We start from the raw sequence: 27,169 nt of genomic DNA on the forward strand, positions 1-27,169 counted from the left end.
TGAAAGAAGGAGGAGACTGAAGCAAGGGAGGGTCAGCAACTTTATATGGGTGTCCAGGGGAGCCAGGATCTCATGAAAGAAGGAGGAGCCTGAAGCAAGGGAGGGTCGGCAGCTTTATATGGGTATCCAGGGGAGCCAGGATCTCATGAAAGAAGCCCCAGAGGAGACTGAAGCAAGGGAGGGTCGGCAGCTTTATATGGGTGTCCAGGGGAGCCAGGATCTCATGAAAGAAGGAGGAGCCTGAGGCAAGGGAGGGTCGGCAGCTTTATATGGGCATCCAGGGGAGCCAGGATCTCATGAAAGAAGGAGGAGCCTGAAGCAAGGGAGGGTCGGCAGCTTTATATGGGTATCCAGGGGAGCCAGGATCTCATGAAAGAAGGAGGAGCCTGAGGCAAGGGAGGGTCGGCAGCTTTATATGGGCATCCAGGATCTCATGAAAGAAGGAGGAGCCTGAAGCAAGGGAGGGTCGGCAGCTTCATATGGGTGTCCAGGGGAGCCAGGATCTCATGAAAGAAGGAGGAGCCTGAGGCAAGGGAGGGTCGGCAGCTTTATATGGGCATCCAGGGGAGCCAGGATCTCATGAAAGAAGGAGGAGCCTGAAGCAAGGGAGGGTCGGCAGCTTTATATGGGTATCCAGGGGAGCCAGGATCTCATGAAAGAAGGAGGAGCCTGAGGCAAGGGAGGGTCGGCAGCTTTATATGGGCATCCAGGGGAGCCAGGATCTCATGAAAGAAGGAGGAGCCTGAAGCAAGGGAGGGTCGGCAGCTTTATATGGGTATCCAGGGGAGCCAGGATCTCATGAAAGAAGGAGGAGCCTGAAGCAAGGGAGGGATACATAGGACTTTTAGGTTCACCAAGAATCCGATGTGCCCAGAGCCAGTAACTGAGCTGCGCCTTGCTATGGTTTTTCATTGTGTTCCGGGTATACAGCAATTCACTTGGTAAAATATAAAGAGTGAAAAATAGGTATCGAGGAAAACTATGTATTTCCGAAATGGGAACAACATGTGGAGTTTAGAAGCAGTGGTTATTTGCACAACTCCATATATGTGGATACCTATACCAGCATGTGAATTAGAGGGCTTTTTTGAAAATTATACTTTTTTACACACTGTCCTACATTTGGAAGGGATAAATGCACAGAAAGTCAGTTGGCAAAAACACTTTTACTATTCTATGTTTCCCGAAGTCTCCCAGCAAAAATGGTGCCTCACTTGTGTGGGTAGGCCTAGTGCCAGCGACAGGAGATGGCCCGAAACGCAACGTGAACACACCATATTTTTACAGCGAAAACTGACCCTTTCTTTGTGAAGTGCCTAGCTGTAGATTCTGAACCCTAGCTCTGCCGGCACCTAGGGAAACCTAGCAAACCTATACATTTTTGAAAACTAGACACCCAGTGGAATCCAGGATGGGGTGACTAGTGTGGCTTGTAGCAGGTTCTCTTACCCAGAATTCCTTGCCAACCTCAAACTTTATTTTTTAAAATACACATTTTCTTCACATTTCTGTGATGGAAAGTTCTGAAATCTGCGTGGATCCACAAAATTCCACACACCCTGCATTCCCCAAAGTCTTCCGATAAAAAAGATACCTCACTTGTGTGGGTAGACCTGGTGCCTGCGACAGGAAACGGCGCAAAACACGAATACACCACATTTTTACAGTGAAAACCGACCCTTTTTTTGCAAAGTACCTAGCTGTAGACTTTGAACTCTAGCTCTGCTGGCACCCATGTAAGCCTAGCAAACCTATAAAATTTTGAAAACTAGACATCCAGGGGAATCCAGGATGGGGTGACTTGTGTGGCTTCCACCAGGTTCTCTTCCCAGAATCCCTTGCAAAACTCAAACTTTGTAAAAAAACAAAAACATTTTCCTCATATTTCTGTGATGGAAAGTTCTGGAATCTGCGTGGATCCACAAAATTCCACCCACCCTGCATTCCCCAATGTCTTCCGATAAAAATGTTACCTCACTTGTGTGGGTAGGCAAAGGCCACGCGACGGGAAACGGTGCAAAACGCAATATGGACATACCACATTTTTACAGTGAAAACTGACCCTTTTTATGCAAAGTGCCTAGCTGTAGATTTTGAACGCTAGCTCTGCCGGCACCTAGGTGAGGTATCATTTTGCTCGGGAGAACAAGGAGAACGTTGTGTGGTAGGACATTTGTGCCGGCACCGTGATCCCAAGCAAAAAATTACAGAGAAAGTGATTTTTTTACTTACATTTGAGGTTTGCAGGGGATTCTGGGTAAGAAAACGTTGAGGGATCCACGCAAGCCATACTTCATTGGAGTCCCCGAGTTGTCTAGTTTTCAGAAATGTGTGGGTTTGGTAGGTTCCCCTAGATGGCCGTGATCCCAGGGGCAAAAAAAAAATGGTGCCCCCCTCCCTGCAAAACCAGGTCATTTTATGATGGGTAATTTTGAAGTCTCCACAATATGTTTTGGGCCCTTGCCTGTCATGGGTACCTGACCCACCCACACGAGTGAGGTCTCATTTTTATCGGGAGACCTGGGGGAGCGCTGAGTGTCAGGAAATTTGTGTCAGTCCGGTGATCCTAGAACTTTCTCACACAGACATTTGAGAAAAGTTTGATTTTTTTCAGCAAAATTTCAGGTTTGCAGGGGTTTCTGGCTAGGGAAACTTTGGGGGATCCACGCAAGCCATACCTCCCTGGACTCTCCCGGGTCTCTAGTTTTCAGAAATGTGAGGGTTTGGTAGGTTACCCTAGATGGCCTTTTTTGGTATTATACTGACCGATCACCACCAGTCAGTCATAAAATGCTACTTGCTTATTTCCCACTCCACTAGGAAATTCACAAGACAAATATTCATACATTGGCCCTTTTAATTGTATTGCACTACACATGTAATCACTTCCCTCGTTTCACCTGGGTGATCAGTTTCCATTCTGAACTGGTCTACTTTTATATGTTGTTATTTGCACTGCCCTTTCTACTACTCAGGAGACTTTGCTGTCCTTGCGGTGCACTAATGTTTACTTTTCCGCTGTGAGAAGTTGGCCTGGTATATGATGTTCACTAGTTAAAGTGACCACCTTGTACCATGCCAAGCCACCCTTATGGTGTGGTTGTAAGTCAACCTTTTCGGACCAGCTGCCCTAGTGGTAGCGTAGGCTAAGCCGTCTTTCAGGCTAAACTCGTTTTGGCATGTAAAGCAAGCTGTTTTACCATATGCAACCCCCCCTTATACCAATGAAAGGACACCACACAGATATATATTCAAAATATATATGTATTTATTACTCAAAGTATCCCCTAGACTCTTTATGAGCACAGGAGCACAAATCGTTAAACAAGAAAGTATTACAATATACAGAAGTTGCACTTTATATGGATAGGCCCTGGTGGCCGCTCGAACTATATACTAAAATAGTGGTATAAGTACCACGACTAGGAAAGGAAAAAGGCCTAGGGCCTCTAGAATTGCTGGGCCTACAAGGAGCTAACTTCAGTTAGTGACCAGGAGGTCCACGGGTCGCGTGTGCAGTGAGGAAAGTTACACGCGGGCTCCCATAGGTTTTCAATGGGTGCGTAAAAGTTCAAAAGTTACTGCTAAAAGGGTCTTCTGGTTGAACTACGAAATCAAGACTTCAGATCTAGACATTAGAGATGTTACTCTACACTTGTGCACCGGAGTGCCAGCTTTACCTCACCCACAGGAAGCGGGTGCATAGGTCTAGAAGTGCGTCTGCCTTCGTCTATCTGTTCAATGGAGCCTGATGACAAAGATGCTGCAGGCGGTCGGTCCAGAAGAGAAGCGGTGGATCCAAGGGTGGATCGGAGTTGTAGAAGACCTGAAAGCAGAGGGGACAGTGTTCACAGTCACTAGCCAGTGACCGGCGTGGCACCAGGTAGGTACCAGGCGATGTCGGGTGCAAACAGGTGAAGAGGGGTAGCTTGTCTCTGCAGCCCCGCTGTCGGCGGTGTCGGCGACTCGAAGGAAGCAAACAAGCCTTGGCAAAAGCAGAAGTCGCAGGAATCGAAGAAAGCTTGTAGTTCTGACCAGCAAGGTCAGAGGGGCTGCTCCTTTGGAGGGCAGCAGGGGCCAGTCTGGAGCAACCAGACCAGCGTCGTAGTTTTCAATTAGGTTCGCCAAAATGGCCACTAGCCAACGGGCCAGGGACCGGGCAGGCGCATCGAGTTGCAAAGTGCAGAGGGGCCCCACGCAGATCGTGGAGATGCTGGAGGGCTCACCTTTGGTACAGATGCTGCTCGGATGTTGGGCTTCTCAGGACCCAAAGCACAACTCGGAGGGAGCCTCTGTTGTTGCGCTTGCAGCTTGTCGAGTGTCTTTCAAGATGGCTGGCTCCACGTGTCTCGATGCCTCCAGGGGTTCCTTCTTTGCAGGGACTGTGGATCGGCCTGTGAGAGGTCTGGAGGTCCAGTTCTTGTCGTGCTCTGGGCTCGGGCTCCGGCAGGAGGCGGCGGCAAAGCAGACGTCGATTCGCTGGATGGTGCTTGCGTTAGCAAGATGGTCACTCCCTGACCACAGGGGAGATCTCCTTCAGTCTTCTGTGCAGCAGAACGTCGAAGTTCCCGTCTTCTTCTTAGTTTCAAGTTGATTCCAGGATGTCTGAAGTCTTAGGACACAGCTCCTACCTTTAAGCGGATTCTAGGGGCCGGACTACCTGCTAGGTCCCTCCCTAAGGGTGGGACCAGGAAGGGGGGTGGTTACACCCCCAATCCTTTGTCCAGCTTGCCCCAGGTCCGGGGCTGGTGTGTCCCAGGACCGGTTTGAACTGGCATATGCACCGAGGCTCCTTGTGAGCCTCAGGCATGTCTGATTCTATTCAAGCCCTACCTGACCAATACACAAAATCCTGTCTGGGGTGGTACTCGCACCTCCCCTGGCAGGAAACCCTTTGTCCACGTCTCCCAAGCTGGAAGGACTCCCAGCAGCAGGAGGGCAGACTTGTGTCGGTGGTGGCAGCGTCCATTTTGTGGAGCTGAGGCTATGTCTGATTTTACCCGGGTTTCAGGTTCTGTACGTTTCGTGTCCCTCTAGAAGGGTGGAATGCTAACCCCGTTGCCAGAATTGGCGAGGGGTTAGTATTCCAATTCGTATGACACCTTACTCGACATGTTTTGATAGAGCCAAACCAAAGATAGCATTTAACCGCGAGGTTCATAATGCACTTAAGAGTATATGGTATGGCGATATCTGGAAACGGTAGAAGAAAGTTGTTCCGACTACTGCAGACAGGCTCAGCTCATGCCAGAGCACCGTCTCACATGAAACCAAGCACTCTGCCTTCAGGATTGTTAAGGCCTGCCATAGGAGTGAGTTATAGGTTAACATGTGTCCCATTTAAGGTTAGGTATAGGTATACTACACCTAAGTAAGAGGTGGTTACACCAACTTACCCCAGCTGAGTGATCAGCCAGTTGTGTCAAATTGTTAGGCCAGGCCAGGGGTGGCACAATACATGCTTCAGCCCCTGGTAGGCCCTAGATACACCAATGCCCTGGGTACCTAGTGTACACTGGTACAGGGGCTCACAGGGTGATCCAATTCCAATTGGTTATGCACTTAGGGTGCATAGTGTCAATTTAGTTAGAGAGAACAGCAGGCTGGGGGTCTGATTAGCAGGCCCACAGCCTCAATATGTAAAAAACCAGTGAAGCAAAAAGCAAAAATTTGGGGTGACCATAGGATAGCAGACCCTACTCTCCTACATCCGCACACTACTATTTTCCCTCAGCATGGTCGAATATACATAAAATTTTATATATATTTTAAATAAATTCTGACAAGATCTTCTCTGCATCTCTCGGACTACTTTTGGACACTGTCCTTACTACAGGGCGCTCAGGTATTCTTATTAAATTTCACTACTAATGTTTATTCTTTCCTTGCATGCAAAATGGAACACTAAACATGCATATTTCTTCGTATCTTAGAGAGCACAATGCATGTAAAATCTAGTTTTTCCCTTGTATTATGATATATACAGCCATTCCCTATGTCCCCCTTCCTTGGGTTCTCATCTTTCGGTCAACATCGCCTATCATGGGTAGCACTTTTAATGGCTTTGGGTGAGCTGACGCTACAATGCATTTTTACACAATATCCTCATTGCGTTGTGACCGGCATTTATAATCTCACCTCACTATTTTCCAATGCCTCATCACTGCTATATGAGGTTGACTCGTAAGAATTTTACATAAAAGATTTCATGAGAGATGATGTTCCATTCCAATGTATGTATTTTGTCTGCAGCCTTGACAAAGCCCAATGGACGAAACACGTGTCAGCTGCTTGTGCTCGTATAGACCAGATATTGGCCGTTCCTGCTGATATATAAACCGAACATTGTGGGAACTACAAATGGAATAAAATAACTTCACAAAAAAGAACAAAACATTTGATGGACTTCATATTAGGACTACTTTCTTTATTAAATGGCCTTTCTATGTGTGCTCTAGTACTTATTATTTTTTATAATTGTTGCCAAGGACATTGTCCTAAGCAGGTGCACACCCTAGGTGGCAGGGTGTCTGTAGTACCATGGTAGCACCTCTACCCCCATGAAGATTTATGTGTATGATCCAACATCCCTAACAATGGTGCTGAAAATTGGACCTGCAGTTGTTGTGAGCGTAGCCACCATTTGTGTTTGTATAGTTAGGAAATTGTGACTTAGTTTTTGCACAACTCTGAATTGAGGAAAACCTGGGGGGACTTTTCCAGAATGGGCTTGCTTTTTCTGTATGTTCAGGGTACTTTTCGTACGACTTCAGTTAGGCTTTAAAGATACAAATATGTTTTGTGAGGACAGCAGTTCATTTCTGTAGCAATTATTTCAAGACTCAAAAGGGTTTGCTGAAAACTTTCAGGGATTTATGAAAATTTAAGAGAGTTTCCTGATGATGCAGGGGAGGTTTCTGAGGATGTAAGATTTTTTTTGAGAATGTAAATTGATTTTACGAGGATCTGAAAGTTTCCTAACACTTTGTGTGAGCTCAGTAGTGGCATTTACACACAGCAGCATTGAAACCTGCTCCTTACACACTGACAGGAGGATAATAAACCAGCCTTACCTGCTTAGGGTGCTTCTGACATCCTGAAAAACAGGGAAACAAACACAGTGAAATCAGTTTCCACAGGAGATGTTAAAGTTTTGGCAGTATTTTTAGGAGTGAAACACTTAACTATCTATGGTTAGAAAACAGTGACTGGGGTCACATGACACAGCACATTCTGGGGTATCGCATGTCTAAGCACAGAATGTGATATTCTGAATGAGGTCACAAGATATAACAAACTGATATTCGGAATGGTGATGACATAGCACAGTGTAATTCTGAATGGAGTCACAAAAACACAACACATTCTGATATTCTGAATGGAGTCACAAAAACACTGCACATTCTGATATTCTGAATGGAGTCACCTGACACAATGTATGATGTTCGCAACAGGGTCACATGCATGGGCATCATTTAGGGATTGCCAGGGGTCGCACCTGTGACTCCTGGCTTGCCCCTTGTGACCCCTGGCACTGCTTGTGCGACCTCTGGCTTCAGAGGTAGCAAAATGAGTACCAAGAACACAGAGGCACCTTATTCTGAAGGGAGCCGTGCTCCACCTTCGTTTTCAGCCAATTTTATATTACACTAATAGTGAATAATAGATTATTATTCACTGTTAGTGAAATAAAAATGGGGCACGAGAATCTAGAGTGTCTGTAAGTAACAGTGAGTGTCAGTGACACGTAGCGTGTGACAGCCACTAAAAGGGAGTGAGTGAGAATAAGTGAGGATGAGTGTCGGTGAGTATGAGTCAGAATGTGGGACAATAAGAGAAAATGTATGAGTGAGTAAGAGTTGGAGTGAGTGTGAATGAAGGAGAGAGAATGAGTGATACAGTGTGTGAGAATGACAATTAGAGCAAGTGAGTATGAGTAAGTATGTTGGAGTCAGAGTAAGAATGAGTGAGAGTGAGGTAGACTGAGTGAGAATGAATGATTTAGTGTGGTTGAGTAAATGTGAGTGAGGATATGATGTAATGCTTGCTAGTCTGCCATTGACCCTTACATACTGAAGGTAATTTGTGGCTTATAAAGGGACCTATACAAAACATCTACTGCTGGAATACTGGAGGCAATTCCTGGCATGGACAGGCACCTGTGAAAACTACTGCTACTGGCACACTGGAGGCAACTGTTGGCATGGGCAGGCACCTGTGAAAACTACTGCTACTGGCACACTGGAGGCAACTGTTGGCATGGGCAGGCACCTGTGAAAACTACTGCTACTGGCAAACTGGAGGCAACTGTAGGCATGGACAGGCACCTGTGAAAACCACTGCTTCTGGCCGACTGGAGGCAATGTTTGGCATGGGGGTAACTGTGGTAAGATACTGGCACTAGCTCATTGGAGATGCTTCTTGGCATAAGGGAGGAAAACCATGACATATGGGGGGCAACAATCACAAAATTCTAGTCCTGATGTACTGGATGTAATTCCACCCAGGTGCAATTTCTTCATGGGGGCATTGTCCCCCTGTATTTCCTGCCCCCCTGGATCCTATTATGCATTTAGACAGTTTATATTCCCGGTCGCGGTGCTTAAATTACAGGGGTGGGCAGGCTGCACATTGCAAGCAACAGACTTTCAATTTATGAGTGGGCGGGGGCGTGGCATCATTATAGACAGCACCGGAAGAGTGTCTGGGTCTAAAGATGTGTAAGTGCGCATGTCAGGATGGATGGATGTCTTCCTATGACCAACCCGGCATACGCACATAAGGCCTTCCCTTCAGTCCCTCTACTGTTACCACCTCATCATCATGCCCAGCCCAAGGAGTAGCAAAGACGAGGGCGAGAAGCGATGCGAGTAAGTAACAGTTATGGTAATAAACTATTTTACAGGATTAATGTTTTCTTAAGATGTTGTATAATACTGAAAATTAACGTGATAAACAGACATAAGAGATACCTGAGAAAATGATCAGAATATGGTAAAAAAAACATAATGAAAACGGACCATGAAATTGAAGGGTGTAGAGAGCTAAACAACAGATGAGAGAAAAATAAAATCACATGGGGAAGCCAGATGAGTGAGGCACAAAAATATACATTTTCTGATTGGTAAAATGTAGACTTCATCACTTAAGTGTTACCATGCTACCTCGGAGACGATCTTAGAAGGCCAAGCAGCACTAAAACGGTAATACAGTACGACTTCAGGATGATAACATTTCAGAATAATAGGCAAGCGTCCCGTGGCCGTATGTTGGTTCATTACAGTAGGACTTCAGGATGATAAATGTTTAATAATAAGCAAGCGTCCTGTGGTCGTACGTTGGCTCATTTTCAATGAAATTACTGTCTAGAATTATGGCAAGAAAATCCAGAAACATTTGAAGCAGGGGTCTGCAAACAGTCGATTACGAGCTACTGGTAGCTCGCCGACAACCTGTCAGTACCTCGCAGCCTGACCCCCACTTTTGTATCCTGTCACAGCAATTTTGTTAATTTTCAGGCCTTTGCGGCCTCTTATCCATTCCTGCCCACTTTCGCACACACCAACTGCTCCCATTGGCTATTAAGCGTCACTGGGGAGTGGTGGGTCAAAGCGAGTGACGTCAGTCCTGCATGAGCAGTGTTAGACAGCCCCCCGTCAGTAACTGGTACGCTTCCAGTCCATGTTGTCCACTTCCCATTGGCTGATATACAAGGCGGGATGTGCGTACACTGCCTCTGCCAGCCCCCACGTGCAGAGACTCTGTCTGCAGAACTTGAATAATGTTGGTTTGCTAGTGCGGTGCCTGTGGATTTGAAACTTTCTCTAGAAACAGAAGTGCATCAGCTGCTTTGCTAGTGCGGCGCCTGTGGATGTGAAGCTTTCTCTGGAAACAGAAGTGCATCAGCTGCTTTGCTAGTGCGGCGCCTGTGGATGTGAAGCTTTCTCTAGAAACAGAAGTGCATCAGCTGCTTTGCTAGTGCAGCGCCTGTAGATGTAAAGCTTTCTCTAGAAACAGAAGTGCATCAGCTGCTTTGCTAGTGCGGCGCCAGTGGATTTGAAACTTTCTCTAGAAACAGAAGTGCATCAGCTGCTTTGCTAGTGCGGCGCCTGTGGATGTGAAGCTTTCTCTAGAAACAGAAGTGCATCAGCTGCTTTGCTAGTGCGGCGCCTGTGGATGTGAAGCTTTCTCTAGAAACAGAAGTGCATCAGCTGCTTTGCTAGTGCGGCGCCTGTGGATGAGAAGCTTTCTCTAGAAACAGAAGTGCATCAGCTGCATCGCTAGTGCGGCGCCTGTGGATGCGAAGCTTTCTCTGGAAACAGAAGTGCATCAGCTGCTTTGCTAGTGCAGCGCCTGTAGATGTAAAGCTTTCTCTAGAAACAGAAGTGCATCAGCTGCTTTGCTAGTGCGGCGCCAGTGGATTTGAAACTTTCTCTAGAAACAGAAGTGCATCAGCTGCTTTGCTAGTGCGGCGCCTGTGGATGTGAAGCTTTCTCTAGAAACAGAAGTGCATCAGCTGCTTTGCTAGTGCGGCGCCTGTGGATGTGAAGCTTTCTCTAGAAACAGAAGTGCATCAGCTGCTTTGCTAGTGCGGCGCCTGTGGATGAGAAGCTTTCTCTAGAAACAGAAGTGCATCAGCTGCATCGCTAGTGCGGCGCCTGTGGATGCGAAGCTTTCTCTGGAAACAGAAGTGCATCAGCTGCTTTGATAGTGTGGCGCCTGTGGATGTGAAGCTTTCTCTAGAAACAGAAGTGTATCAGCTGCTTTGCTAGTGCGGCGCCTGTGGATGTGAAGCTTTCTCTAGAAACAGAAGTGCATCAGCTGCTTTGCTAGTGCGGCGCCTGTGGATGTTAAGCTTTCTCTAGAAACAGAAGTGCATCAGCTGCTTTGCTAGTGCGGCGCCTGTGGATGAGAAGCTTTCTCTAGAAACAGAAGTGCATCAGCTGCATCGCTAGTGCGGCGCCTGTGGATGCGAAGCTTTCTCTGGAAACAGAAGTGCATCAGCTGCTTTGATAGTGTGGCGCCTGTGGATGTGAAGCTTTCTCTAGAAACAGAAGTGTATCAGCTGCTTTGCTAGTGCGGCGCCTGTGGATGAGAAGCTTTCTTTGGAAACAGAAGTGCATCAGCGGCTTTGCTAGTGTGGCGCCTGTGGATGAGAAGCTTTCTCTAGAAACAGAAGTGCATCAGCTGCTTTGCTAGTGCGGCGTCTGTGGATGTGAAGCTTTCTCTAGAAACAGAGGTGCATCAGCTGCATTGATAGTGCGGCGCCTGTGGATGTGAAGCTTACTCTAGAAACAGAAGTGCATCAGCTGCTTTGCTAGTGCGGTGCCTGTGGATGTGAAGCTTTCTCTAGAAACAGAAGTGCATCAGCTGCTTTGCTAGTGCGGCACCTGTGGATGTGAGGCTTTCTCTAGAAACAGAAGTGCATCAGCTGCTTTGCTAGTGTGGCGCCTGTGGGTGTGAAGCTTTCTCTAGAAACAGAAGTGCATCAGCTGCTTTGCTAGTGCGGCGCCTGTGGATGTTAAGCTTTCTCTAGAAACAGAAGTGCATCAGCTGCTTTGCTAGTGCGGCGCCTGTGGATGAGAAGCTTTCTCTAGAAACAGAAGTGCATCAGCTGCATCGCTAGTGCGGCGCCTGTGGATGCGAAGCTTTCTCTGGAAACAGAAGTGCATCAGCTGCTTTGATAGTGTGGCGCCTGTGGATGTGAAGCTTTCTCTAGAAACAGAAGTGTATCAGCTGCTTTGCTAGTGCGGCGCCTGTGGATGAGAAGCTTTCTCTGGAAACAGAAGTGCATCAGCTGCTTTGCTAGTGTGGCGCCTGTGGATGAGAAGCTTTCTCTAGAAACAGAAGTGCATCAGCTGCTTTGCTAGTGCGGCGCCTGTGGATGTGAAGCTTTCTCTAGAAACAGAGGTGCATCAGCTGCATTGATAGTGCGGCGCATGTGGATGTGAAGCTTTCTCTAGAAACAGAAGTGCATCAGCCGCTTTGCTAGTGCGGCACCTGTGGATGTGAAGCTTTCTCTAGAAACAGATGTGCATCAGCTGCTTTGCTAGTGCGGCGCCTGTGGGTGTGAAGCTTTCTCTAGAAACAGAAGTGCATCAGATGCATTGCTAGTGCGGCGCCTGTGGATGTGAAGCTTTCTCTAGAAACAGAAGTGCATCAGTTGCTTTGCTAGTGCGGCGCCTGTGGATGTGAAGCTTTCTCTAGAAACAGATGTGCATCAGCTGCATTGCTAGTGCGGCACCTGTGAATGTGAAGCTTTCTCTAGCAACAGAAGTGCATCAGCTGCTTTGCTAGTGCGGCGCCTGTGGATGTGAAGCTTTCTCTAGAAACAGGAGTGCACCAGCTGCATTGCTAGTGCGGCGCCTGTGGATGTGAAGCTTTCTCTAGAAACAGAAGTGCACCAGCTGCTTTGCTAGTGCGGCGCCTGTGGATGTGAAGCTTTCTCTAGAAACAGGAGTGCACCAGCTGCATTGCTAGTGCGGTGCCTGTGGATGTGAAGCTTTTTCTAGAAACAGAAGTGCATCAGATGCATTGCTAGTGCGGCGCCAGTGGATTTGAAACTTTCTCTAGAAACAGAAGTGCATCAGATGCATTGCTAGTGCGGCGCCTGTGGATGTGAAGCTTTCTCTAGAAACAGAAGTGCATCAGCTGCTTTGCTAGTGCGGCGCCTGTGGATGTGAAGCTTTCTCTAGAAACAGAAGTGCATCAGCTGCATTGCTAGTGCGGCGCCTGTGGATGTGAAGCTTTCTCTAGAAACAGATGTGCATCAGCTGCATTGCTAGTGCGGCGCCTGTGGATGTGAAGCTTTCTCTAGAAAAAGATGTGCATCAGCTGCATTGCTAGTGCGGCACCTGTGAATGTGAAGCTTTCTCTAGCAACAGAAGTGCATCAGCTGCTTTGCTAGTGCGGCGCCAGTGGATTTGAAACTTTCTCTAGAAACAGAAGTGCATCAGATGCATTGCTAGTGCGGCGCCTGTGGATGTGAAGCTTTTTCTAGAAACAGAAGTGCATCAGATGCATTGCTAGTGCAGCGCCTGTGGATGTGAAGCTTTTTCTAGAAACAGAAGTGCGTCAGCTGCTTTGCTAGTGCGGCGCCAGTGGATTTGAAACTTTCTCTAGAAACAGAAGTGCATCAGCTGCTTTGCTAGTGCGGCGCCTGTGGATGTGAAGCTTTCTCTAGAAACAGAAGTGCATCAGCTGCTTTGCTAGTGCGGCACCTGTGGATGTGAGGCTTTCTCTAGAAACAGAAGTGCATCAGCTGCTTTGCTAGTGTGGCGCCTGTGGATGTGAAGCTTTCTCTAGAAACAGAAGTGCATCAGCTGCTTTGCTAGTGCGGCGCCTGTGGATGTGAAGCTTTCTCTAGAAACAGGAGTGCACCAGCTGCATTGCTAGTGCGGCGCCTGTGGATGTGAAGCTTTCTCTAGAAACAGAAGTGCATCAGCCGCTTTGCTAGTGCGGCACCTGTGGATGTGAAGCTTTCTCTAGAAACAGATGTGCATCAGCTGCATTGCTAGTGCGGCGCCTGTGGATGTGAAGCTTTCTCTAGAAACAGATGTGCATCAGCTGCATTGCTAGTGCGGCACCTGTGGATGTGAAGCTTTCTCTAGAAACAGAAGTGCATCAGCTGCTTTGCTAGTGCGGCGCCTGTGGATGTGAAGCTTTCTCTAGAAACAGGAGTGCACCAGCTGCATTGCTAGTGCGGTGCCTGTGGATGTGAAGCTTTTTCTAGAAACAGAAGTGCATCAGATGCATTGCTAGTGCGGCGCCAGTGGATTTGAAACTTTCTCTAGAAACAGAAGTGCATCAGCTGCATTGCTAGTGCGTCGCCTGTGGATGTGAAGCTTTCTCTAGAAACAGAAGTGCATCAGCTGCTTTGCTAGTGTGGCACCTGTGGATGAGAAGCTTACTCTAGAAACAGAAGTGCATCAGCTGCTTTGCTAGTGCGGCGCCTGTGGATGTGAAGCTTTCTCTAGAAACAGAAGTGCATCAGCTGCTTTGCTAGTGCGGTGCCTATGGATATTGAAACTTTCTCTAGAAACAGAGGTGCATCAGCTGCTTTGCTGGTGTGGCACCTGTGGATGAGAAGCTTTCTCTAGAAACAGAAGTGCATCAGCTGCTTTGCTAGTGCGGCGCCTGTGGATGTGAAGCTTTCTCTAGAAACAGAAGTGCATCAGCTGCTTTGCTAGTGAGGCGCCTGTGGATGCGAAGCTTTCTCCAGAAACAGAAGTGCATCAGCTGCTTTGCTAGTGAGGCGCCTGTGGATGCGAAGCTTTCTCTAGAAACAGAAGTGCATCAGTTGCTTTGCTAGTGCTGCGCCTGTGGATGTGAAGCTTTCTCTGGAAACAGAAGTGCATCAGCTGCTTTGCTAGTGCGGTGCCTGTGGATGTGAAGCTTTCTCTAGAAACAGAAGTGCATCAGCTGCGTTGCTAGTGCGGCGCCTGTGGATTTGAAGCTTTCTCTAGAATCAGAAGTGCATCAGCTGCTTTGCTAGTGCGGCGCCTGTGGATTTGAAGCTTTCTCTAGAATCAGAAGTGCATCAGCTGCTTTGCTAGTGCGGCGCCTGTGGATGTGAAGCTTTCTCTAGAAACAGAAGTGCATCAGCTGCTTTGCTAGTGAGGCGCCTGTGGATGCAAAGCTTTCTCTGGAAACAGAAGTGCATCAGTTGCTTTGCTAGTGCGGCGCCTGTGGATGTGAAGCTTTCTCTAGAAACAGAAGTGCATCAGCCGCTTTGCTAGTGAGGCGCCTGTGTATGCGAAGCTTTCTCTGGAAACAGAAGTGCATCAGTTGCTTTGCTAGTGTAGTGCCAGTGGATGTGAAGCTTTCTCCAGAAACAGAAGTGCATCAGTTGCTTTGCTAGTGCGGCACCTGTGGATGTGAAGCTTTCTCTAGAAACAGAAGTGCAACAGCTGCTTTGCTAGTGCGGCGCCTGTGGATGTGAAGCTTTCTCTAGAAACAGAGGTGCATCAGCTGCATTGATAGTGCGGCGCCTGTGGATGTGAAGCTTACTCTAGAAACAGAAGTGCATCAGCTGCTTTGCTAGTGCGGTGCCTGTGGATGTGAAGCTTTCTCTAGAAACAGAAGTGCATCAGCTGCTTTGCTAGTGCGGCACCTGTGGATGTGAGGCTTTCTCTAGAAACAGAAGTGCATCAGCTGCTTTGCTAGTGTGGCGCCTGTGGGTGTGAAGCTTTCTCTAGAAACAGAAGTGCATCAGCTGCTTTGCTAGTGCGGCGCCTGTGGATGTTAAGCTTTCTCTAGAAACAGAAGTGCATCAGCTGCTTTGCTAGTGCGGCGCCTGTGGATGAGAAGCTTTCTCTAGAAACAGAAGTGCATCAGCTGCATCGCTAGTGCGGCGCCTGTGGATGCGAAGCTTTCTCTGGAAACAGAAGTGCATCAGCTGCTTTGATAGTGTGGCGCCTGTGGATGTGAAGCTTTCTCTAGAAACAGAAGTGTATCAGCTGCTTTGCTAGTGCGGCGCCTGTGGATGAGAAGCTTTCTCTGGAAACAGAAGTGCATCAGCTGCTTTGCTAGTGTGGCGCCTGTGGATGAGAAGCTTTCTCTAGAAACAGAAGTGCATCAGCTGCTTTGCTAGTGCGGCGCCTGTGGATGTGAAGCTTTCTCTAGAAACAGAGGTGCATCAGCTGCATTGATAGTGCGGCGCATGTGGATGTGAAGCTTTCTCTAGAAACAGAAGTGCATCAGCCGCTTTGCTAGTGCGGCACCTGTGGATGTGAAGCTTTCTCTAGAAACAGATGTGCATCAGCTGCTTTGCTAGTGCGGCGCCTGTGGGTGGAAGCTTTCTCTAGAAACAGAAGTGCATCAGATGCATTGCTAGTGCGGCGCCTGTGGATGTGAAGCTTTCTCTAGAAACAGAAGTGCATCAGCTGCTTTGCTAGTGCGGCGCCTGTGGGTGTGAAGCTTTCTCTAGAAACAGAAGTGCATCAGATGCATTGCTAGTGCGGCGCCTGTGGATGTGAAGCTTTCTCTAGAAACAGAAGTGCATCAGTTGCTTTGCTAGTGCGGCGCCTGTGGATGTGAAGCTTTCTCTAGAAACAGATGTGCATCAGCTGCATTGCTAGTGCGGCACCTGTGAATGTGAAGCTTTCTCTAGCAACAGAAGTGCATCAGCTGCTTTGCTAGTGCGGCGCCTGTGGATGTGAAGCTTTCTCTAGAAACAGGAGTGCACCAGCTGCATTGCTAGTGCGGCGCCTGTGGATGTGAAGCTTTCTCTAGAAACAGAAGTGCACCAGCTGCTTTGCTAGTGCGGCGCCTGTGGATGTGAAGCTTTCTCTAGAAACAGGAGTGCACCAGCTGCATTGCTAGTGCGGTGCCTGTGGATGTGAAGCTTTTTCTAGAAACAGAAGTGCATCAGATGCATTGCTAGTGCGGCGCCAGTGGATTTGAAACTTTCTCTAGAAACAGAAGTGCATCAGATGCATTGCTAGTGCGGCGCCTGTGGATGTGAAGCTTTCTCTAGAAACAGAAGTGCATCAGCTGCTTTGCTAGTGCGGCGCCTGTGGATGTGAAGCTTTCTCTAGAAACAGAAGTGCATCAGCTGCATTGCTAGTGCGGCGCCTGTGGATGTGAAGCTTTCTCTAGAAACAGATGTGCATCAGCTGCATTGCTAGTGCGGCGCCTGTGGATGTGAAGCTTTCTCTAGAAAAAGATGTGCATCAGCTGCATTGCTAGTGCGGCACCTGTGAATGTGAAGCTTTCTCTAGCAACAGAAGTGCATCAGCTGCTTTGCTAGTGCGGCGCCAGTGGATTTGAAACTTTCTCTAGAAACAGAAGTGCATCAGATGCATTGCTAGTGCGGCGCCTGTGGATGTGAAGCTTTTTCTAGAAACAGAAGTGCATCAGATGCATTGCTAGTGCGGCGCCTGTGGATGTGAAGCTTTTTCTAGAAACAGAAGTGCGTCAGCTGCTTTGCTAGTGCGGCGCCAGTGGATTTGAAACTTTCTCTAGAAACAGAAGTGCATCAGCTGCTTTGCTAGTGCGGCGCCTGTGGATGTGAAGCTTTCTCTAGAAACAGAAGTGCATCAGCTGCTTTGCTAGTGCGGCACCTGTGGATGTGAGGCTTTCTCTAGAAACAGAAGTGCATCAGCTGCTTTGCTAGTGTGGCGCCTGTGGATGTGAAGCTTTCTCTAGAAACAGAAGTGCATCAGCTGCTTTGCTAGTGCGGCGCCTGTGGATTTGAAGCTTTCTCTAGAAACAGAAGTGCATCAGCTGCTTTGCTAGTGCGGCGCCTGTGCATGTGAAGCTTTCTCTAGAAACAGAAGTGCATCAGCTGCATTGCTAGTCCGGCGCCTGTGGGTGTGAAGCTTTCTCTAGAAACAGAAGTGCATCAGCTGCTTTGCTAGTGCGGCGCCTGTGGATGTGAAGCTTTCTCTAGAAACAGAAGTGCATCAGCTGCTTTGCTGGTGTGGCGCCTGTGGATGTGAAGCTTTCTCAAGAAACAGAAGTGCATCAGCTGCTTTGCTAAAATTATACTATTATTGTAGGAAAGGTCACTTAAATACTTGTTCTTTTGGCAGTGCAGGCTGACTGGTGGGAAGCGGGTGATGCATGTTCACAACTCTGTGTCTCGAGATAACTGGAAACGTGAGCATACAGTTTTGTTTGGGGTGTTCCTATACCATCCCTCTCGCAAGATCCCATCTCGGAAACCCCCACGCGCCAGCTGCGGCATGTGTGTGTTGTTGAATTATTAGCTGCACTCTAGATTCTCAGTAGAGTATTCAGGTCACTAGACTTGCATTTTTTTAATTTTTCGAGGCCTGATCATGCAAATTAAAGCAGAATTTCACAGGGAACTTTTATTTTTAAATACATAAAGTAATCTGAGTCATTCCTGGCCACAAACCGGAGCCAGGAACATTTTTTTACATTTCTTTTCATTGAATTTGAATGACTGAGAGGGTGTGGCGTAAGGGCCAGAGCTGCTGAGTTCGAAGCTGGGGATCCAGGTTCGAGTATCGGCGTAGGCTCGACATCCTCTGATTCTGGGCAAATGACTTAATCTCCTATCGACTGTGGCCTATGGACAGCGCCTAAAGACCCTCACTGGAAGGATTATAAATTGTAATAAAATAATGAGAGATGTAAAATAGGTTCCTGGCTCCGGTTTGTGCCTAGGGACCACTTGCAAGCTGTACTTTATTAGGGGGCAATAGGGGGGACCCTGGGAACAATGCACCAATTGCTCGGCCTTTAGTAGCTCACAATGATTTTACTGATCAGAAGTAGCTCTCTCAACAGAAAAGGTTGGAGACCCCTGGTGTACACGGATTACTGGTAGCACCGACGGTTCATGCAGTAAAAAGTTACCACTGTAGAACGAGCAGGATTTGCAAGAGGGACAGTCATGTTCCTATTCGGCACACGCCCGCTGCCTGTGTCACCCTCCTATAGAGAATTCCAATGTTCTGATGTTATTGTCCAAGTTGCGACATGCTGTGTGAACTGCGCATATTATTTACCAGCAGATCATAACAACAAATACGAAGTATCCAATGTGAGCAAGTAGCGGCCTATAGGGGCATTGCATCAGGAGGAAGCGGGGACCACTTACCTATTCATTAAGAGAAGGTGAACCTGTCTCGGGCCAACGGCTATGGCACTCTGTAACAACTCTGTAACTCTGTAACAACAGCAGATCCTGCCGTACTTCCGCACCGTCTTCAGCGTTACTGATGGAAGCAGAAGTTTATATTCTGAATTCAGTTTTGTCACCAGAATGAAAGGGGACGGTGAAGGACGTTAAAGGGTGTTGAAGGGCATAGTATTCAGACTCTAACTGGAAAGTGTGGACATGGATGTGCGCAGGCATCTTACAGCTTTCGGGCGTTTCAGAGATGCACAAAGCCCACAATGCCCATGTAAGCAGCTCGTTTTCCCACTCAAATTCTTGGGAGCAGATTGATTTCTGAGCAGTGTTGGTAGGGTGGGCGGAGCCAAACTCTGCTCAGCTCGCGGCAGGCAGAGTTTTGCCAAACTCCGTGCTCCAAGCAGAGCACAGGATGTGGCAAAACTGTGCCAAAGAAGCGGAGTTCTCCACCCACTCCTAGATTCAATGTCCCTGGTCACATGACACAGCAGTGGGTGAGATGAATGAGTTTACATGACACAGTCTGCTGGTCTAAAACAAGTCACATGACGCAATCTCTGATATTCTGAATGTTATCACATGAAGCAGTGCAGTGTAGGATTTACTGAATGAGGCCACATGACAGTCTGTGATATTTTGAATGGGGTCACATGACACTGCATTGTCTGTTATATTCTAATCTGTGTCACATGACCCAGCACATGGAGAATTTCACATAACATTATAAATCATGAATGATATCCACCCGTAGAAGAGACATTTTACAAGACCTACAAATGATATCACACACACTGAGAGCACAGCTAGAGCGGCAAATGGAAGTTGGTTTCTTCCCATGAACACTCTGTTTGTCACGCTCTGAATACAGGTATTTGGACCTCTGCAGTGATGCGAGTCGTCGTAATGGGGTCTCATACACTATAATCATTGTTACAATTTAGCTACATGCTGTTATCTATAGCCCATAGACACCTACGGAGAGAGTGCATGTTACATGCGTGCTACATTTGGATGAGCATGGAGTGTGTCTATTGTGATTTAATGCATGAGGACAGGAGTCCATTTTGGATCCCCTGTGTGTGAATAGTACATATGATGGAGGAGGGAGGGACCTGCCAGATAGGAAGGTAGATTGTGGAAACCTTCTTAAGGTCTTTGAAGTGGACCAGTCTTCTGTGAAAGGAAAGGAATGAGGGAGACAAAGGATGCTCTGAAGGTCATTCGCTGTTCACTTCCTGCATTCTTCATCCCCAGAAGAGTTGATGCAGTTCTGTGTAGCAGCCGGGAGGGAAGGCCTCTCTTCTGAGCCTTTGTCTCAGTTTCCTCGGCCTCTCTTCTGAGCCTTTGTCTCAGTTTCCTCTGTCACGGCACACACAGCTCCACTCTCTCTTCCAGCCAAGATTGAGTGACTTGGGGCCCGATTCACAGAACTAACTTAAGACAAAATCCTAAACTTACTACCATTTTGCTGTTCACAGAAGGCACTTACTCATTTCGGTATTAGCAGAATTTAGGAGTCCTAACTTTAGGACTCCTAAATGCCTTCTGTGAATACCGAAAGTCTTAATGTTACGGTTTTTCACAGTTTAGAAGTAGTAAAGTTAGGAGTCCTAAGTGGCCATCTGTCTCAGGAAAAAAGTAACTACTTTAGAACAGAAATATTTTCAAACTTCTTAGAAAAGGAGGAATTTGTTTTTTTTCAATTCTCTAAGATGCTGGCTCAGCTTTTTTCACAATTTTCTCTTTCATTTCCATGTTAATTACTGTAACTGGAATTGCCTGGTGTTTTGCATTAACAACGACCTCTACAGCCTCCTCATGTCAACTGATGCCACCACATGGAAACTGCTCACCACACAGAGCACCACAGCCATCGTGAATAACCCTGGGCAAAGTTCGCGTAGTAGCCCTACGCGTAGCTACGCGAAGTGCACTTGGCACTATGCGAGATACGGGTATCACTACGCGAACTGCGTAGTGTGCTGTTCGCGATGATTGCACAGATGCCGGATGCTTGTCCGCACTGTGCAATCATTGAAAACGGCATCTTGCACAGTGCGAGCTGTCGTTTTCTGCCGCTCGAGTAGATTTTTACTAGAGCGGCAGATTTCTCAACGCGGACTGGTAGTTTCTCATCGCGAGCGGTCGCGACCATACGCGACCACTCGCAATGAGAAACCTGACCTCCCCACGTTGAGAATCTCGCTGGGAGGTTTATTTTCCACGCTCGCGATCGGCAACTTGATGTTGCTGATCGGGAACGAGGAAAAAGTCTCGCCGGGATGTCATTTTGCTCACTCGCGGTCGCCATCTTGACGTTGAGGACCGCTAGCGAGCAAAAAATGCCAACTACGCTACGCTACGTGATTTTGCACTGTGCTATGTGCAATTTGTGTAGCGTGAAGTAGCACAAACTACGCAAACTTCGAGAGCGTAACGTAGTTGTCCACCCAGGGTTAATCATGAACTCCATCCACTCTGGAGCACCCACGGACCCCTGCCCCCACCACCTTAATCTCAACACATTCATCAACACAGCCACCTTTACTGAGCCATGGAAACATGCAGAGGTCAGGCTGCTCCTCAAGATACCCTTGGCCAATCACAGCAAACTCCAGAACTACCGCCCCATCTCTCTATTCCCCTTCCCAGCCAAAGTCCGTGAGAAGGGGATCAATCACCAACTCACCGAGCACCTGGAGAGCAACAATCTGTTGGACACCTCCCAAACTGGCTTCCACGCCAACCTTAGCACCAAGACTGCCCTGATCACCTCCACCGATGACAGTAGGTCCCTCCTCAACTGTGGAGAGACAGCGGCCGTGATCCCTCTCAACCTCTACGCAGCATTTGACACCGTATTTCACCATACCCTCATCAAAATAATCCGCCTAATCCGGATCAAGGGAGGCGCCCTCTAATCCTTCCTCACAGGACGAACCCAAAAGATCTGCCAACCACCCTTCGCTTCAGAACCCAAGAGAATAATCTGCGGCGTCCTTCAAGGCTGCTCAATCAGCCCCACCCTGTTCAACACAGTCATGAAGCCTTTGGCCGACATCGTCAGTACCCACGGCCTCAACATTATATCCTACACAGACGATGCCCAGCTCATACTCTCGCTCACAGAAAACCCTTCCACCACCAGGACCAACTTCCACAACTGCATGACGAGCGTCAACGACTGGAGGAAGACCATCTGCCTGAAGCTCAACATGGATAAGACAGAAGTGCTGATATTCTGAGAATAACACCTCCCTGTGGAACGACACCTGATGGCCCTCCTAACTCAGACGCACACCCACACCGACAGACCACACACGCAACCACAGCATCATCCTGGACAGCAAGCTCACCATGAAAGACCAGATCAATGCAGTCTCCTCCGTCTGATTCCTCACCCTCCACATGCTCCAAAAGATCTTCAGATGGCTCCCCATCAACACCAGGTAAGCTGTCACTCAAGTTCTAGTCACCAGCTGGCTGGACTACGACGTTCTACGCAGGACTCATCATCCAACTCCTGAATGGATTCCAGACGATATCGAACTCAACTGCCAGACTCATCCTGGACCTCCCCGGGAGGAACCATACCACCCCCCAACTCAGGTACCTCCATTGGCTCTCCATCCAGAAAAGATCCCAATTCAAGATGTTCGCCAATGTCTATAAGGCCATCCACGACCAAGGACCAGCATACATCAACCACCGCCTTAACTTCCACCAACCCTCTAGACACCTGACCTTCACCTCCCTCACCCTCACTCACACTCTCCACATCCACCGAAGCAACAGTGGAGGATGATACCTCTCCTACCTCACTGCTAAGTCATGGAACAACTCATTGTCAGTGAAATTGCACTCCCCCTCGCAGCTCCACCGTCAAGTGAGGCCTTACCCCGAGCCCCTGCACGCTCAAGTGTTGGTGTTCCAGGCCCTCCTCCAGCCGCAGGTTTTACCTGCACCTCATGCCCGGTGGTCCAGTGGACCTCTGTCTCCTTTCTCTCGCTCCGCTCTTTCTCTCAGTTTTCACTCGTTTATCACTGATTTCAATCTCCCCTTTCACTCCCCCACTGTGTCTTTCCTCAATTTTCACTCGTTTTTTACTGATTTCAATCTCCCCCTTTCACTCCCCTCTGTGTCTTTCCTCCGTTTTCACTTGTTTTTTACTGATTTCAATCTCCCACGTTCACTCCCCCTGTGTTTTTCCTCCGTTTTCACTAGTTTTTCACTGATTTAATCTTCCCCTCTCACTCTCCTTCTGTGTCTTTCCCCCACTTTTCTTGCACCTTTCACTGCCTCAGTTCCACTCTTTACTCTCTTTTTGCCTTTTCCGCCCATTTTTGCCTGCCGCTGCTGCCCCCGTGGCCCCACCCTCCCAGCACGACCAACGAAACCGGCCCAATCCAGCACCCCTTCCCGCCTCCCAGCTGTCCAGCCCTCCCCGACCCCTACTTAATGGCAGTCGTTGCACGCCCACGCAGCGGACGCGCTGATGGGGAGCCAAAGGCGCACCAAAGGCAAGCCTGTCTGCGCCCGTCCATGACCCGATCGCGACCAGCGCCAGGAACCCTGGATCTCCGCAACGCCAATGCTATGACCCAGCGGCACTTCATGCTCTCAACACAGGACGCAACAACAACTGCAAGCTAGCATCACCAGCCGACACCCACGGACCCTTCAGCTTTCACTGCCGCCGGCACACCTGCAGCACCGCCAAGAACACATACCCGGTCCAGGCCACCCGCAAGACCACAACCCAACCGAAGACCCTACAATGCATCCTCCTCAACGTCCGATCCCTTCACAAACACGCCGACGAAATCTGGGACCTCCTCGACGGCACCACCCCGGACGTAGCATTCTTCACCGAAACATGGACCAACACCACCTCGGGACCGGACATCGCCATCGCCCTTCCCCAAGGATACAAGATCTCCAGGAAGGACCACCCAGCCCGCCTGGGAGGAGGAATCGCCATCGTCCACAAATACAACCTCCACAAAGCACACGCGCGGACGAGCCCACAGACCTGATGGAACACCTTCACTAAAAGATACCTGCCAGCCCTACCACCACCCTCCGAGGAACCCTCATCTACCGACCCCCTGGACCCCGTGGACTTTTCGCCAACTCCAACACGGAAATCATCTCCCCACATGCCATTGCGTCCACCAACTACACCCTACTGGGAGACCTCAACTTCCACCTCGACAACCAACTGGACCCCAGCACCACATCCCCCTGGACAACTTCCACAACATTGGACTCTGCCAGATCATAACCGAACCCATGCACTTAGCAGGACACACCCTCGACCCCCTCTTCACAACAGGTAACTCCATCGCCTTCAGCCACACCACCGAACTCCCATAGACTGACCAACCAGACACCTGCACCTGCTCCCACGAAGAAACTGGACCAGAATCACTGACGACCAGCTACCTCTTCTCTGAGCAACTCCACCCCAACCATCGTGGAAAATGACAACCCCAAGAGAATCTACGACAACTTCGACAAAGACAACCAACACACTGAACCCTCACCAACCACCCCTGACACCCTGAAGCCAGCGATTGACAACTGGACCCTCACCACCGAAGACACACTGAAGACGATGAAGTCAATCCACTCCCGGGCCCCCACGGACCCCTGCCCCCACCACATTCTCAACAGAGCCGCCGACACCATCGCACCCATGCTCTGCCACACCATCAACCGCTCCCTGGCAACCGCCATGTTCCCCGACGACTGGAAATATGCCGAGGTCAACCCCCTCCTGAAGAAACCCTCGGCGGACCGCACTGACCTCAAAAACTATAGACCCACCTCCCTGCTCCCGTTCCCAGCGAAAGTCATCGAGGAAAGCCGTCAACAGCTAACTCGCCACAATCATCGAAGAGCACAACATCGTCGACTCCTCCCAATCCGGCTTCAGAAAAAACCACAGTGCGGAAACTGCCCTCCTCGCTGCAATAGACGACATACGCACCCTGCTGGACAAAGAAGAAACGGCAGCCCTCATCCTCCTCGACCTCTCAGTGGCGTTCGACACAGTCTCTCACCGCACCCTAATACACAGACTCCACAACGCAGGTATCCAAGACAAGGCCCTCAACTGGTTCCGCTCCTTCCTCTTCGGCAGAACACAGCGGGTCAGACTCCCCCCTTTCCTCTCCGACCCTACACCTTCCACCTGCGGAGTCCCCCAGGGGTCCTCCCTCAGCCTTACACTCTTCAACGTCTACATGGCTTCGCTTGCCCCCATCGTCAAAATCTACAGACTCAACATTGTGTCATAGACGACATCCAACTCATCCTCTCCCTATCCAACGAACCCAATACCGCCAGACCCAATTTTCAAGAAGGCATGGAAGCCGTCGCCAGATGGATGAAAAACAGCTGCCTACAACTAAACACCAACAAAACAGAAGTGCTCATCACGGGCCCAAACCATGACGCATGGAACAACACCTGGTGGCCCCCACATGCAACCTGGGAATCACCCTGGACCTCGAGCTCAAAATGGACCGCCAGATCAACTTCGTCTCGTCCTCCTGCTTCCACACCCTCCGCCTCATACGTAAGACCTTCAAATGGATCCCCCTCGAACATAGAAAGACCGTCACTCATGCCCTGGTCACCAGCAGACTCGACTACGGCAACACACTCTACGCCGGAATTAACAAAAATCTCACCGCAAGCTACAGAACATCCAGAACGCCGCCACAAGACTGGTGATTAGCCCTGCTCTACAAATCCAAGTAGATTGATATCTCACCTTCAGGAGTTCCCACGCTGGCACTTCACACTTCTTTTCTATCGCTGTTATCAGGGCGTTGAGAGAGGTGATCTGATTGGACAGTTTGGTGATATTTCCATTTTCTACCATGGTAATTTTCTTCTCCATCTCCTCCAGTTTTTCACAAAGTGTTTGCTCGTGTTCTTTCAGGAGTTGCCGCAGTTTTTCAAACCCAGATTCAATTTTATTCTTCTCAGTTCTTAACTTGTCCTGTCATAAGCAAAGACACAAAAGCTGGTTAGATATTAAAAAGCTTCCTAAAAGCTGTCCCTAGAGAGGGAGTTCAGGGGAGGATGGAGGGGATTGATAGCTACTTTCAAAAATCAGAACACTAGCGTGCTTCTCTCAATTTTAGAACTGCAGCCTCTTACTACCTTCCTTCTTACCGTCTTCTGTCCTTCTCCCACTCCTGCCCTCCCCCTTTCCTCACAAACTGTGGGGAGGTCAGAATTTGTGAGGCTGCAGAGAAGTTAGATCACTGAAGAAAGTGCAAGGAAGCGAACCCACCACAGGCAGAGACAGTCAAAGACCCAGAGACAGGCTGAGTGGAGACTGGCTGAAGTCAAGTGTGAGTGGATATGACAGACACAATAGAATGTAAATGAGTGGGGGCAGGAAGTTTGAGCCCTTGGGACGAAAGAGAGGATGTACGTGATGTGCAGGCTGCCCCTGTCCTGCCAGGACTCTGCATGTGTTTGCCCAGAAGGAGATGCTGAGGGGGAATCACTGATGTGGTTATTTCACGTTCAGAATCATAAACAAATTATGTGTATTCTGTTATTGAATGGAGAACTACCAGATAAATGAATGTACTGCACCGATTTCTGCAGGTAATTCAGCAATTCCTATAGAAGATGGGTGTGGAGTTTGGTTAGAAATCTTCTCCAATCCTAAGATAAGAGGCTGTGAGTTATCAGGTAAGGTACGTCACTCTGTGGCTTAGAGCAGGAGCCTGTGTGTTATCCGCTGAGGTATGTCACACTGTGGCCTAGAGCAGGAGCTTGTGTGTTATCAGGTGAGGTATGTCACACTGTAACTTAGCGCAGGAGCCTGTGTGTTATCAGGTGAGGTATGTCACACTGTAACTTAGCGCAGGAGCCTGTGTGTTATCAGGTGAGGTATGTCACACTGTGGATTTGGGCAGGACCCTGACTGTTATCAGGTGAGGTATGTCACACTGTAGCGCAGAGCAGGAGCCTATGTGTTATCAGGTGAGCTGCGTCACACTGTGGATTAGGACAGGAGCCAGTGTGTTGTCAGGTGAGGTATGTCACACTGAGCAGGAACCAGTGTGTTACCAGGTGAGGTATGTCACACCGCAGCTTCGGAGGCTGCTGTCACCAAGAAGGACTGGACTCAGAAATTCGGTAGAGTCAGTTATGTCGCCACAGCTGGGAGTGGGTTGTGCCCCTGTGCTGTCACCAGTATATAGCTAGAGGGTTGCACTCCTGTGCTGTACCATTAGTATGCAGGTAGAGTGCTGTGCTCCTGTATGTGTCACTAGTTTGCAGATGGAGGGTTGCGCTCCTGTGGTGTGTCACTAGTATACAGGTAGAGGGTTGTGCTCCTGTGATGTTTCACTAGAATACAGGTAAAGGTGTGTGCTCCCGTGCTGTGCCACTAGTATACAAGGAGAGGTCTGAGCTCTGTGATGTGCCAGCACTATGCAGATGGAGGGTTGCACTCCTATGCTCTGTCACTAGTTCACAGAAAGAGGGTCTATGAAGCGTCACACAGTTCGGGAGTCTGCGGGGAGGGCT

At 48.8% G+C, this 27,169-nt stretch overlaps 1 protein-coding gene across 2 annotated transcripts in view; it reads right to left on the bottom strand.

Moving 5' to 3' along the window:
• The window catches only part of LOC146869337 (E3 ubiquitin-protein ligase TRIM39-like), an 89,158-nt gene that overhangs the window by 23,535 nt on the left and 38,454 nt on the right, over positions 1-27,169 (bottom strand). For both annotated transcript variants that reach the window (XM_085650931.1, XM_085650879.1), the window contains exons 3-4: positions 25,389-25,619; positions 7,074-7,096 (exon numbers count right to left, since the gene is read on the bottom strand). In XM_085650931.1, the coding sequence (XP_085507057.1) occupies positions 7,074-7,096; positions 25,389-25,619 (254 nt within the window). The remainder of the gene's footprint in view (positions 1-7,073; positions 7,097-25,388; positions 25,620-27,169) is intronic.

The sequence above is a fragment of the Triturus cristatus genome, chromosome 1_1, assembly GCF_964204655.1.
Source record: "Triturus cristatus chromosome 1_1, aTriCri1.1, whole genome shotgun sequence".
NCBI classification, from domain to species: Eukaryota; Metazoa; Chordata; class Amphibia; order Caudata; family Salamandridae; genus Triturus; species Triturus cristatus.